The sequence below is a fragment of the Papilio machaon genome, chromosome 7 (genome assembly GCF_912999745.1).
Source record: "Papilio machaon chromosome 7, ilPapMach1.1, whole genome shotgun sequence".
Taxonomy (NCBI): domain Eukaryota; kingdom Metazoa; phylum Arthropoda; class Insecta; order Lepidoptera; family Papilionidae; genus Papilio; species Papilio machaon.
This window is the reverse complement of record NC_059992.1, coordinates 157,972-171,663: the sequence shown is the minus strand read 5'-3', so window position 1 is coordinate 171,663 and position 13,692 is coordinate 157,972. Positions and strand designations below refer to the sequence as shown.

Genomic DNA, 13,692 nt, shown 5'->3' with positions numbered 1-13,692 from the left:
TAGTTTTGAACTGTTTTACCGACATATGCAATACAAAGATGCAAAGACAAAGTTATTGACCAAAGACACTGACCTCTATCCATGGACAGGCTATATGTGTGTTATTTTGTGACTATTTGATTATCGCTATTCTGGCGCTGGCTGAATAGCGGTGAGGATTTCAACTAATAATAGCACTGCAGTGGAGTTTTAGTATTAGATGTAAATTGTACAACATTGATTTGATTCAACTATTATGAATACATACGGTTTAAGAAAATTCCATTAAATGATCTACTTTTAAGAGAACATATTATAATATGTACTGCCATGTTTTTTACTCGAAAAAACTCGAAGTAGGTTTGGATAGGTCCATGGTAGGCGGAGACCCTTGTATTGACACATATTGTTGTGTCAACCGGCGGCTCCTTGAGCTAGATGTCAGACGCGACGAGCTGAAAGCAACCGGAGTTAAAGACAGTCGCCGTGGCCGATATCGGCCGGGATTACATCATCATTGTTGTGGCTGTTTTTTTTTAGAAAATGTGAAGGAAAACAAAATCTTAGGAATTTAGACACAAAATCCTTTTTTAATCTTTGCTGAAAATTAAAATGATTGAAAGTATATAATAAAATTTTACCTTGAGGAAAATACGGTTTTAAACTACGTATTTAAGGAAAAATAAATATAATAGGCCGACAAAAATAAAGCCTTTAAACACAGTAATTTATTGCCCACACACCACACAAGACAGTAGTCGCGACCGCGACTAGGGCGCAGTTACCGCCCACCTTTACAATTATATTCATTTTTAATAAAATAATTTTTGGCATATCTGTTAGCCTTTTGTATTATAAAATAAATGTATTCTTAATGAGAAAAAATTTACAATTTGAATCAATAGGGCTGAAAAGAAGAAGAAAACTTCGTCGACCCTATTTCAAATCACATTAAAATAATAACTACTGTAACATCCACATAAATAGAAAATCTCTTTTATCAGATGAATTGAGCCAAAGTGAGCATTTACTTTACTTTGGGCGGAATTTACCCTATGTATTTATACAAGTGTCACTGCAGTGGAGTTCCTGTGTAAGGTAAACACTTGCTTCATTGCAAAATATATGGCAACAGGGCTTCAGAAACAAAATGTGGTTATGTGGTTAAAACAGTCTTTAACAATATGACATTGACATTTCCTTGTTAATGATAACAGCGCTATAGCGCCTCGAACGTTAATTTATAATTGTCTGAACAACAGCGCTTTTTACTTTATAAATGTTCATGAAGTGGCGATAACGCATATCGCGTGTTCTTCGTTCTTCGATATCACTTATTTTAGATCATAAGTGTAAGGATGGCGGGAGTTGCAATGCGAGGATGTGCCCGCTCGACTGATACTGAATTAACCCAAACACAAGAACATTTTGAAAATGAGAAGAAAATATTGAATGGAAAGATCAATTATCAGAAAAACGGTTATCAAAAAACAGCAAATATAAATAATGAAACTACTGTGAGTAAATGTTTTGTATTGTCTACAAAAATTTAACTTTTTGGTTCTGTAAGACTGACACGCCCGCGTTTTGTCTTCGTCTCTTAGACCAAGTACTGGTATCAATGTAACATAACATGGCCTTCGGTGATACGAAACAGAGATCTATATCAAGGCCGTTATAATATCGCGGATGAATAAGCACACTGTCCACTTTCCGGTTTTATTGAATTAAAACGAATAATTCACTCAGCCGCATTTCATTATTTCTTATTATTTTTTTTTTTCTTTACTAGCCTAGATCTAGAGATAGTAAAGGTTTAATTTATACCTGGTAAATAGAATAATAGATTAATCACTCTGTCCCATAAGTACATTACTACAGTACTTATACTTGAATTGCATATACTTGAATGATTTCATTTGATAGGATTCTGTCAAATATCTCTTAATTATTATATTTATTGTTTTAATGGTCAAAGTAAAAGAAGATGGAATCTTGTAGACCAGACTTAGTCCCTCACTACTCAATAGTAAATATTATGAAACAAATTTATAGGAATAGTAAAACTTTATTTATTTTATTTTATTACAAACAACAAAATAACATTTAGTTTTCTATAACTTTAAAACTTTAAAAGTCCTCTAGGAAGGCAATAATGAACAGATTTTGATGAAACTTTGGTGGGATGTTCTCAAGGCATCAGATAATGTAAATATAATAAATAAAATTGTAATATTCAAACTATTATATTTAAAAATTGCAAAAAGCTGGCAGCGCACAAAATGTTATTCTAGTCTCATTGATTAAAAATAGAACTAACATTATCATAATATTTACCACTAAGTCATTATCATTTGACTTGCAATCTGCAGGTTCTGTGTTCAAATCCCACCATGTACCAATGTGTTTTTCGATTTTCAATTGTGAAGGAAAACATTGTGATGCGACCTATGCCACACTGGGCCAGCGTGGTTTTTTTTTTTTTTTTTTTTTTTTTATTTATTAATATTTTTACATCTACAGACGCTTGGTCCGTACTCTTTCCTGCACAGGTTTTAGTTATCTTTTTTTTTTTTTTTGTTAATATCCCTGTGCTGCATTGTTTGTTCCTGCTTACTTATAAATACATATAATTTAACTTAATTACAATTTTTTTTTTTTTTTTTTTTTTTTACCCTTTACTATACTAAACTTACTTGCTAAATTACTTATACTTATTACTATTACTTGTTTTTTTTTTTTTTTTATATTTAAACTGTGGCGACGGATGTAGTGTTTCTCATTTTTAGGAGACCTTCTACGATCGCCGCGTCTCGGTTTCTCATCGCCATTTTTGTATTATAGGCGATGATTTTGTCGGTTGGCGCGTTCGTTGCCCTCAGGATAAGCCTTGCTGTTGCGTCTTGGCGGTCGTCCGTGTAATACGCACATTCGGCCGTGTGCCTGGATACCGCTACCACAGCGTGCTGTACGCTGTCGTGCAGCTGCAGCTTCCGCGCTGTGGAACGCAAGATGATAACCGTCCCGTATGTTAACCCTTGTGCTTCGTGTACCGTCAGCAGACGCGATCCCTCACCAGTTCCGTAACCAAGATGGTGTAGATTCTCCTTTTCTTCTTGGGTAAACACTAGGAAAAGGGTGTTGGGTACTGATGTAGGTATTTTCGCTCCTGTGTATCTTCCGATCTTGTACGAACGCACTTGGGTTTTAGACGAATATATGCCGCTGTAGATCTCGTTTAGCGCATATGCTACGTCTAACGGGTTTCGGTGCGTGCATAGCAATTCCTGACTTACTCCGGTTATGAGGTTGGGGCGAGTGTACTCCATTGTGAAGAGGTTTTCTCTGTCTATGTAGGGGAGTTGATTGTTGTCACCACACAGAAGCACTTCCTTGGCGCCACTGATCCGCTGGGCCATCACGATTGCTCCAAAGTGATTCATGAGTGCCTCGTCTACGATGAGTCGGGAACAGGTCTTGTGATCTCTAAGCCCGTTCACCAGTAGCGAGGCCATTGTGCGCACTTTGGATTTCGCTTTGGGACCGATGCGGTTCATGAGCTTCTCGCGTAGGTCTTTAGCCGCCTCTGTTGTTGTGGTGATGACAATGTCTCCCTGTTGGCTGAAGTTATTGACCACCCAGGTTGTCTTGCCGCACCCAGGGACACCATTGACCCACCTTATTGTCGGCACAGTCCAGTTGTCTAGGTCCTCGGCGCTCAAAATGGTTTCCGCCATCTCGAGAACTTTATGCTCTAAAACGACCTTTGTGCTTTTGGCTACAACAACAATGGGGTCATCGGGGGGAGATTTATAGGTTGTCTTCCCTTTTCTTTCCGTCTCTGCTTCGTCCAGCTCGACGAAGCCCGCTGACCTACTATATGCCGCCATATGTGTCTTCATTGTGCCGTGGATTGTCTCGGACGTGATGTTGTTGTATATGGCAGCCTCTGACTCCTCGAGCTTGGTTTTTAAGATTGTCTCGTTCTTGCCTGCAAATGCGTCTAATATCTCCTTGCAGGTGGCGAGGTTTACTTCCCTCGTTGCTCTTGTGAGGGCTTGAAACTCGAGGAAGGCGTTTACATAGTGGTCCCGGGCTTCGCTCACTGGCCGAAGCCGAGGCGGAATGACTTCTCCCTTGTCTGCTCTGGTTAGGGTGGTGGGTGTTTTCGGTGGAGAGTAAGTGGTTGTTGTTTTGTTTGTTATCTGGCTGTGGCTCCTTTCTTGATTTCTGGCTCCGGGTATTGATTGGGCTGCAGCATTAATGATTTTAAGGAGCTCGTTAACCATTCCTCCTGTCACTGATCTTTCCTGGCTTCTCCTCTGTCTGGTTTCGTCTATAGCTGTCGTGCGTTCGCTCACTGTTCTTAGCTGTAGGCGTTCCGAGCCGCTCAGGGTTGATAGGTTCGCTATGGGGTGGCCCCAAGCATCCACTTGGTTAGTCGCTGTTGCTGAGTCGTATTTAAGTAGGTAACTGAGGTTTTCACCCCTGTCCTCATATACGATGATCTCGTGATGTTCCGAGGCCATCAAGCAACCCGTGCGATCTGCAACTTCCCCTTTTTCGTGCTGCACCACCATAGCGTCCACACTCACCCTGCGAGATACAGCTGCTGAGTGGGAGGGGCCGAGCTTTCTTAGTAACGAGCATGCTTGTGAGAACGGTGTTTCATCTGCATTCCATGAGAACAGTAGTATAGTCTTGTTACGGACTCTCACTACTTTTCCTCGTTGGTTTGCGACTTCAGCTACCGTTAACGCATCGTAATTTTTGCGTCTCATGCTCACTTTGTTTGTGCTGCCGTTCAGCAGGACACCCAAGCCAGGTGAGATCTTGATATATTTGCTGGCCGTTGCTATGCAGAAACTTATACCCAGCTTTTCTGAGGGGTTGTCCATAAAAAGTGCAACTCCTCGAATTTTGATTCCAGCCACACCTTTTTCTCCCCAGGTTAGGAGTTGTGATATTGTGAGTGACTGTGTTTGGTTCTTTTGTGGATTCGGGTTGGTTGGTTGTGCTTGTGTGTGTGGGGTTATTGTTGTATTGGTGTTTATTGTGGTGTGTCTCTTTGCTGCTTTACGGAAAACCATTTCGGTAAATGCAAATAATTGTTGTCTATGGTCTTCGTTTTTTATTATTTCGTGGAGATTGTTCAGACTTAGTGTTTTGTTTAATGCGAATTCTAAGTTTAAGCGGGCTGTTGCGAAGCGGGGGCAATCTATGACCAGATGCCATACGGACTCGCTGATACTTGGGTCGCATTCACAGCCAGGACTGTCTTTTATCTTAAACCTGTGTAAGTACTCCCCTATTCCACCATGTCCTGTCAAAACCTGCACTAAGGTCGGGGATGGTCTTGTTTTTCTGATTATTCCGAATGCCTCATGGACATCCGGAAGGAATTTCCTTGTGACCGACGCTGTGGTAGAGGTTGTGTATCTGTCCTGCCATTTTCGAACAGTTTCCTCTCTGATCTTCCTTTTGACGTAGGAAATCGGGATGCTATCGTAGTCCGTAGAGCTTGCATTCTTTAGTGCACCCGACTTCGCGAGCTCGTCGGCCCTTTCATTGCCCGGTGTTCCGACATGGGCCCTGAGCCAGAATAGACGGAGTTTTCTTCCCTCTTTGTTTATTTCTGCTATTGTTTGTTTTATGGTATGTGCCAAAGGATGACTTGTTTTCGGGTTGCTCAGGAGATCTAGCGAAGATCTTGAGTCGCTGAAGATATTTGCCGCCGGAACGTCCTTTGATTTTATCGCCTTAGCAGCGCTGTGTAGCGCATACAGCTCCGCCTGGAAGACTGTGCAACGGGGGTCCAAACTGAAGACTGCGTTACTGGACTCTTTTCCCTCCTCCCACCATGATAGGGCAGCTCCGACTCCTCCTTCTATTTTGCTGCCGTCCGTATAGATGTGAGGGCCGGTTATTTGGTGTTTTCGGAGTGTTTCCGTGCTCGTGTCTTCCAGGAGTTCGTAATTTGCGTTGATTTGTTTAGAGGGATGTGGTGTGTTTGGGTATGTTATGTGGAGTTCGAGTTCTTTACCTGGCGGTATGTAGTCATTTAGTCCTTTCTTTTTGGTCAGGAACAGGGTGGCGCATTGTGGGCCAGCGTGGTTGACTATGGCCTAGTCACCATCACTAACTTGGGGTAGGCTCCAAGCTCCTCGGTGGGGACGTATAGTGAGCTGATGATGATGATGATGACTAAGTCATTATAGTGTCAATCCTTGTCTATAATATGTACTAATGACTGATCGTAATTTACTTGTCTTTTACAGTTTTAGTAAAGTCTATTAGTATTGTCTCATTCACCGATTCCTTTCTCTGATTGAGTTGTGGCACTCGGGTGTGTCACAACACATGTATAATACTTACATACATGTATGTATGTTTTAAAGTTGTATTAATTTAATTATTATTTTCATGTATAACTCGTGAAATTGCGATTTATGAAATCTTTATTTAGTATTGTATACTTTATAGTAATGTAAAGTCGTTAATGATGCGCGTGACTCGCAGCATTGTCACGACGCGGCGGCGTCACGCGCGGTCGCCCGTCGCCCGTCGGCGAACTGTTGTTACACAAGCCCAAGCACTTGGCTATGGCGCAGTCATGCCAGACCGCACCACAGGCGGCGCAGTAGTAACTCTGTCGTCTATTCCTATAAATATTCTTAACGCTGCTCGCGTCTTCGTCAGCGTGGAATTTAAAAAATGCCTATCTTACCCCCGCGTACATCTAACCCACACACACAATACAACTCACGGTTTACCCGGTACAATCGCGGACTTGCGGACACACAAAACTGTGATTTTCCCTGGCAACGCAAATACATCAAGTTCGAGAAATGTGATTTTTTTAATATTACATACCGACACTACAATTTTTATAACTGTATAGATAGATCGAACGATATCCTCGATGAGGCGCTGCGTGTCCCCTCTGCGGGACAATGTGCAGCAAAGCGCAGGCACGCCGCCCCATCAGAGAGTTACATCGCGCTGTGAACCACATTATTTGTCACCTGATGCAAGTGACCGCTGCGTTGTTTATAAGTATCTGCAACGATCAGGAGAGACGATAATTTTACTAACATGCTAATATTATAAATGCGAATGTTTAGATGGATGGATGGATTGATGTTTGTTTGAAGGTATGTCCAAAACAGCTTAACGGATTTTAATGAAATTTGGCACAGATGTAGAACATCGTCTGGAAGAACACATAGGCTCCTCATTTTTTTTTTCAATTCCGCGCGAACGGAGTCGTGGGCGACAGCTAGTGTTTTACATATATATATTTTAAGGTCGGAAATTTCCCCTTTCATTTCAATAATGTCCTACAAAATTTTCTTCGCAATCGGTTCCTACTGTCCATTAGGAACGCGTAAAGGAAAAACAGAAACATAGATTTTTTACATACAATACATATATTTGTTCAAGTAATTGTTACCTGTTTACATCGCTTCATGATTGTTAGTTATTAATTAGCTAGTAAATAAACTTATTTGTTCATATAATTTTATGTTATTTTCCTTGAGTGTCAACTCGTGTGCGTATCTTTGGCCACGCAGCTTGGGCCGCCGAGTCTCGGTACCGTTCGCATATTTTGTATAGTCTCCGCCCGATGTGGTCGCTGGTCGCTGGTCGCTGGTCGCATTGTTAATTTATACAATATATAATTCTGCGTAAGTTTATTCATTGTACTCCATTGAAGGAGACTCCATATGCAGTGTTGGGAACATTAATGGCAAATACGTTCGAAAGTAAAACCGATATAAAAATTCATGTGCGTGTGTGTTTGTATTCACAGTATCTACTACTTGTATAATATTGAGGTGGTCGTTATTTTAATTTGGGTCATTAGTGACTTCACTTTTGGGACCCGAATATTGTTCCTGAAGGAAACACTAATGGAAGTGAAGTAGTTGACGTCTTTCGATTAACTTTTTACTGTGGTAACAGTTGATACTTAACAGTACTTCTAGATGACTGAAAACAAATAGGAAAATTATTAAATAAGCAAAAGTGATTACAGCAGCAGATGTGTCATAAATATTTTAAAGTGAGATCGGGCTTTGCAGAAGATGGGCGGGAACTACGCGGGGCTGCCGCCCATGGACTGGGCGCAGTACGACACCTTCCCCGGCTCCTTCGAGAAGTGCTCGCTGGTGACGGCGGCGCTCACGCACCTCGGTCTCTACCTTCTCATGCTGCTCGGCTTCGTCAACCAGCTGCTCTTCCGGCCCAAGGTTGCCACCGAGCGCAATCGCGAGGTACGCCACGCCCAAGTACACGCATCTCCTCTCCTTATACAATGTTCACTTCAAATTTTATTTATTTAGCACAATTTAACATTATTTTAATACAACATAGCCAACGAAACTATCCAATTTGGGAAACTTAGAAACAAAAACTACTACACTAAAACCTTGTCTGTAACGCTTGAACAATTTAGTTTCTACGTGATTAGGTGTCTCTGTCCTGAACTGTGATGTCGTATGTATGAGAGTATGCACGTGTAGAGCCATGTTGAAATTGATACTCGATGCGATGGCAGCGTGGTGGCGCCGGCGCTAACATACATTAACCAAATATCATCATTATGATTGAATGACTCGTTGTTGTGCGCCGACGTCGAAGCGACGCTGTCAGGCGCCAGGACGCCATAGCGCCAGCGCTCACAGAACTAGTGGATTAAGAAGTGCCGCAACATATTGAGGTCGCGGTTGCGCACACACACACACACACACACACACACACACACACACACACACACACACACACACACACACCGTAACAGTACATATTGCATTGTATTATTGTTTTACGACCGAACCAATTAATCTCGAACCATTTTTGCTTACAATTTTAACTGGCAATCGGAATAGTAATCAAAAATCTATCGTTTAAATGATGATCAATTTATTTTTGTGTTCTCTCTCATACAACAATAGTATAGATTGAAATAGAATCTATTCGAAATAAGGTATTCTGAATTATTATATTATAATTAAATCTTAATAATTAATAACATAAAATTGGAAATGTTGACAATTTCCTCGAATACTGGGTCACTGGTTCGCCGGCGACGCACGCAATACGCCGCGTCCCTCGCAATCCCGATAATCCACTCGGATGAAGCTAAATAGGTCAAGAATTTGACAGTACGGTCACTTGAGTATCGCGCACGCGCACCGATTTGACTCAAGGATGGTAACACGTAGGTACATACAATTTTAATTAAGAATAGTTAGCCGGTGTCGGCACTACTCCGGCCCCACCGCTGCACTGCGAGCGTCGTGCCTCGCACATTACAGTCGGAACCGAAGCAAACTTGTTTAGTATATAGATATAATTGATCTGAACAACTCGACCCTGGCCTGTATTAGCTGTGGAACCATTAAATACTTGCAATAACAGTACATGACATATTCACAAAGCTTGCCGAATGGTATTGACTTGTCCCTGCATTCGGGTGGTGGAGAACGGCTTCAATTGCTTGACTTCATTCTTCAACTTTGCTTCTTCATTGAGACGTCTATTAATTTATAAGAAAGAAAGAGATTCATTTATAAATTTTCTCTTTTGCTAAATTTTGTTTTTACTGCTGCTAGTTTTGTTTTTCACTTCCTTGCGGAGGTGATGTAAGCGCTCGTTTACCTCCTATACAAATAAGTAATTTCCGCCGAGCAATAATCAAAAGTACCGTAATGTTATCGCAGCAGGAATTTATGCAGTAAAACCGGTAATTGTAATAAGTCATCGGGCGGCACTACACCGATAAGGCACATCGGTGAGACGTCGATAGGAAATGTCTCTTATCGCCGGCACACTTGTCTGCCGCCTGCCACCTGCCGACAGATTTGGAGGTGAATACCTCGCCCTGGCACTCTCGCTTCTCGATCTCCTAGCGTGTAGTTGCTTGAAAGTGACAGAACCTTCACTACGATTCTATTGGAACGCTGTTATGTCCTAATATCTGAATCCGCTAACATACTACACGTCATTGCGCGCCGCCGGTTAATTGACAAATAATTATTATTACACGTGTCACCATGGCTAGACGCTATTATAAGGAGTTTTAAGACCGTGGCGCAAATGAGGAAATGCAAAAACAAAAATTTTCACCAAATAAAAATGGATCACCGATGTTACCTCATTATAGAGATTTTGATATGTATGTACATTAGTGGAAAAGAAGTTTTAGACTATAAGAATGGAAAGTAGCGACGTGCGGTGAGATAGAGAGATCGTTGCACGTTGCAGGGCTACGCGCCGCTCTACAACCCCTTCGAGCAGTTCTTCTCGCGGTACGTGTACCGGCGCGTGCGGCACTGCTTCAACCGACCCATCTGCTCCGCGCCCGGCGCCGAGCTCACACTCAAGGAGCGCCACACCGACGACTACAACTGGTCCTTCCGGTGAGTGCACGTCGCCTGCAGCGAGCGGAGAGCTGCCCTCCCCGCTCGCTGCCACCTCGGCTTCATCGCCTCGTCCGTCGCCAGGTTCACGGGCAAGGAGCGGCGCTGCATTAACCTCGGATCCTACAACTACTTGGGGTTCGCGGAGCCGACTGGCCCGTGCGCGGACGCGGCGGCCGAGGCCACGCGCCGCTACGGGCTGGCGCTGGCCTCCTCGCGCGCCGAGCTCGGCTCCTGTCCGCTGCACGTCGAGCTCGAGGAGGCCACCGCGCGCTTCCTCGGCGTCGAGGTACTCAATTCTATTCCTTTTTTCTTATACAACCGAAACGAGAGCGTGCACTCGTTATACAATCCGCGCGGACTTCAGGCGGCGCTGGTGTGCGGCATGGGGTTCGCGACGAACGCGCTGGGGCTGCCGGGGCTGCTGGGGCCGGGCGCGCTGGTGCTCAGCGACGAGAACAACCACGCCTCGCTGATCCTCGGGCTGCGGCTGTCGCGCGTCACCGTGCGCGTCTTCCGCCACAACGACCTGCGCCATCTGGAGCGCCTCGCGCGTGAAGCCATCGCCGAGCGCCGCTGGACCAAGATCGTGATTGTGAGTTTCCCTTTCCCTTCTTCATCCTTACCTCTTAATAGTAGTATCGCCCGAAGCTTTAAACCCGAATCTGTTATTAAATAAAATTCAGTTATCGTTAAATTGATTTATAAATGTGATCCGAGCAGTAAGCTGAAGGGCGAGGGCGGGGTGTGTGCAGGTGGTGGAGGGCGTGTACAGCATGGAGGGGTCCATAGTGCCGCTGCAGGCTGTGATCGCGCTGAAGAAGCGGCTGGGGCTGCAGGTGTACCTGGACGAGGCGCACTCTGTGGGCGCGCTGGGGGCGCACGCGCGCGGCGTCACCGACCACTGCGGCGTGCTCCCCGCCGACGTCGACGTGCTCATGGGCACCTTCACCAAGAGCTTCGGCGCCGCCGGCGGATACATCGCCGGTACCTTCCTGCCCCCCCACTACCATACTTGTGGGCTCGAGCGACTAAGTTTGAATCGTAACATTTATGGGATAAAAAGGCGTCACGCTCATTAAGTTATCATGTCGGACGTGAAATCGAAAAATATTCGTTTGACGAAAGTTAAAACGTTTTTCAGGTTCGGCGAAACTAATAAAATGGTTGCGGACACACGGACACATGCACGCGTACGCGCACGCCATGTCTCCGCCCGTCTGCATGCAGATCCTGTCCGCCATGCGCGCGCTGCGCACTCCCGCCGGACTGCGCCGCGTGCGCACTCTGCGCGACAATACGCACTACTTCCGCGAAAGGTGCGCAGCGCTCAGAAACAAACAGTTGGACTTTACTTATCAAAAATCAGCTTTTTCCCGCGAGTTAACGAAAAATAGGATGAATAGTAGTACTGCGTCTTATTGGAGACTGTGTTTTATACTAGTACCAAATTTCTACAGGACATAAACATCCATCAATATATCCATACATTCGCGAATGCGAGTCCGGTGTCCGAATGTTGTTGCTAGTTTTGTATGTGCAGACTGCGGGCCCTGGGCGTGGTGACATACGGGCACGCGGACTCCCCGGTGGTGCCGATGTTGGTGTACACGTTCAGCAAGATGGCGGCGGTGGTGGAGCGGCTGACGGCGCGCGGCCTCGCCACTGTCGGTGTCGGCTTCCCCGCCACCCCCCTCAACAAGGCCCGCATCAGGTTACAACATTCAGCATTCATCATACATGTCCGCGAACCGTTCTGTGGAATATAAAAAAGTCCCTCTCGTACAAATGTAAACTTGTACAATTGATTAAATCTTACTTTTATTCCTTGTTAACGCATAAACTATTTACAATTATAAACAAAATTGTATAACCACAAATAAAACACTGTGACATCTCGCACTGTTTCCCGCCAAATTCACTCTCGTCGTTTTCTTTTTTATTTCTATTTGTCTATGACATTCTCAATGTCCAGCTTCTCATTTAATATTCATCCACATTATTATTTATTACCTAAATAATTATTAATCTACAATTTTCTACCTTATCAGTACATAACTTTTTAATATAAATGTTACGTTTTTGATAAATATTACATCGTAATTTCTCTGAGCGCCATTAACGGTTCGTTTTGTTTGAAAACAATAATTGTGAATGTGACAGGTTCTGTTTGTCTGCGGCGCATTCCCGCGACCAGCTGGAGCGATGTCTCGTCGCCATCGAGGAGGTCGTCGACGAGCTCGGGCTGCGCTACTCGCGTCTCCGCTAGCGCGATACTCACGTCGCCGACACATTCCTCACTACATCTCACTTGCTGTTGCTGCAGTTTGAATTACTTCTTCAACTCGATCACAGTTGAAGAACACAACATGATGCATCTTACGCATGACAATTAAATCAATATTAGAAACAATTTTTTTTATTATTTACACGTTTTAATAAACATAAGTTTTCTAATTTATATGTTTATCGCCCCTAGTTAAGTAGTCGCTAGACTTCCTTACTATTTGTTATGTTTTGTTTTGTTGTAAGTAGTAGAGAGTCTCCTCTATTTGTGGCGAGAGTCTCCGCGTCTTCAGCTGCATTACTTTGTTCAATAAATTATTTTCATACAACTTGGCGATGTTTTTTCCTACACCATCTCCCCCCCCCCCCTCCCTTCCCCACCTTCCGGCTGCTAGATTATTAAATGTATTAACATACACGGTTCACAAAAACTGTTTATCCAAATGTGCATTTATCTCATCACCATGAAATTAATAAGCATATTAATATATATAATATATTTATTCTAAACAAGGAAAGTAAAATTATATTAGAAGTCGCAAGTTTGCACTCGTTGTTGGTTTAACAATAATAATAGCGATAAAGCATTCTGTGGAGGAACAAAACTTTTGTCAAAATACTGAACGTTTGATGCTTTTGTCATGTTTGCGATGTTAAGATGACTAACTTGTGACCTGACCACTCTGTGCTACTCTCACGATTGTTTCTGACAATCGCTATCATATCGTTATCGCCACAATTTGTGCAGTGCCACCTATCTGACGTAAAGTACACCAAAAATACGAAGACGATTGTCACAAATATTAGTGCTAGGCCCACTGTAGATGCAAAAATTACGAATTACCCCAACGATCACACCTTCCGTTTCTCATGGATGGGATTCAGAACTGGCGCTCAGCGCTCATTGGGGAACCTCGAGTCAGCAGGAGTTGACACACTTAGCCGAGCCCGGGATGTGCTCCCACGATGTGCGCTAGCCATGATAAGCCCGAAATGTCCCGAA

General features: G+C 43.6%; 1 protein-coding gene across 3 annotated transcripts; it reads left to right on the top strand.

The window, feature by feature from the left end:
- Positions 1-1,162: 1,162 nt before the first annotated feature.
- LOC106712691 (serine palmitoyltransferase 2) lies at positions 1,163-13,034 on the top strand. Of its 3 annotated transcripts, none has more exons than XM_045678712.1 (9): positions 1,163-1,496; positions 8,064-8,255; positions 10,249-10,403; positions 10,488-10,692; positions 10,771-10,998; positions 11,159-11,390; positions 11,548-11,722; positions 11,947-12,117; positions 12,567-13,032. In XM_045678712.1, the coding sequence occupies exons 1-9, from the start codon at positions 1,338-1,340 to the stop codon at positions 12,670-12,672; spliced, it is 1,623 nt and encodes a 540-aa protein (XP_045534668.1). In that variant the 5' UTR covers positions 1,163-1,337; the 3' UTR covers positions 12,673-13,032. The 3 variants fall into 3 exon arrangements, with proteins under 3 accessions (XP_045534668.1, XP_045534670.1, XP_045534669.1); XM_045678714.1 differs by lacking the exon at positions 1,163-1,496 and adding an exon at positions 7,510-7,667 and having other exon boundaries at positions 12,567-13,034; XM_045678713.1 differs by lacking the exon at positions 1,163-1,496 and adding an exon at positions 7,685-7,768 and having other exon boundaries at positions 12,567-13,034.
- Positions 13,035-13,692: the final 658 nt, after the last annotated feature.

Coding starts and splice junctions, on each gene's coding strand:
- LOC106712691 (XM_045678712.1), top strand. CDS start 1,338: ATGGCGGGAGTTGCAATGCGAGGATGTGCCCGCTCGACTGATACTGAA. Junction 1,497..8,063: donor ATATAAATAATGAAACTACT/GTGAGTAAATGT, acceptor CGGGCTTTGCAG/AAGATGGGCGGGAACTACGC. Junction 11,391..11,547: donor CGCCGGCGGATACATCGCCG/GTACCTTCCTGC, acceptor AACGTTTTTCAG/GTTCGGCGAAACTAATAAAA.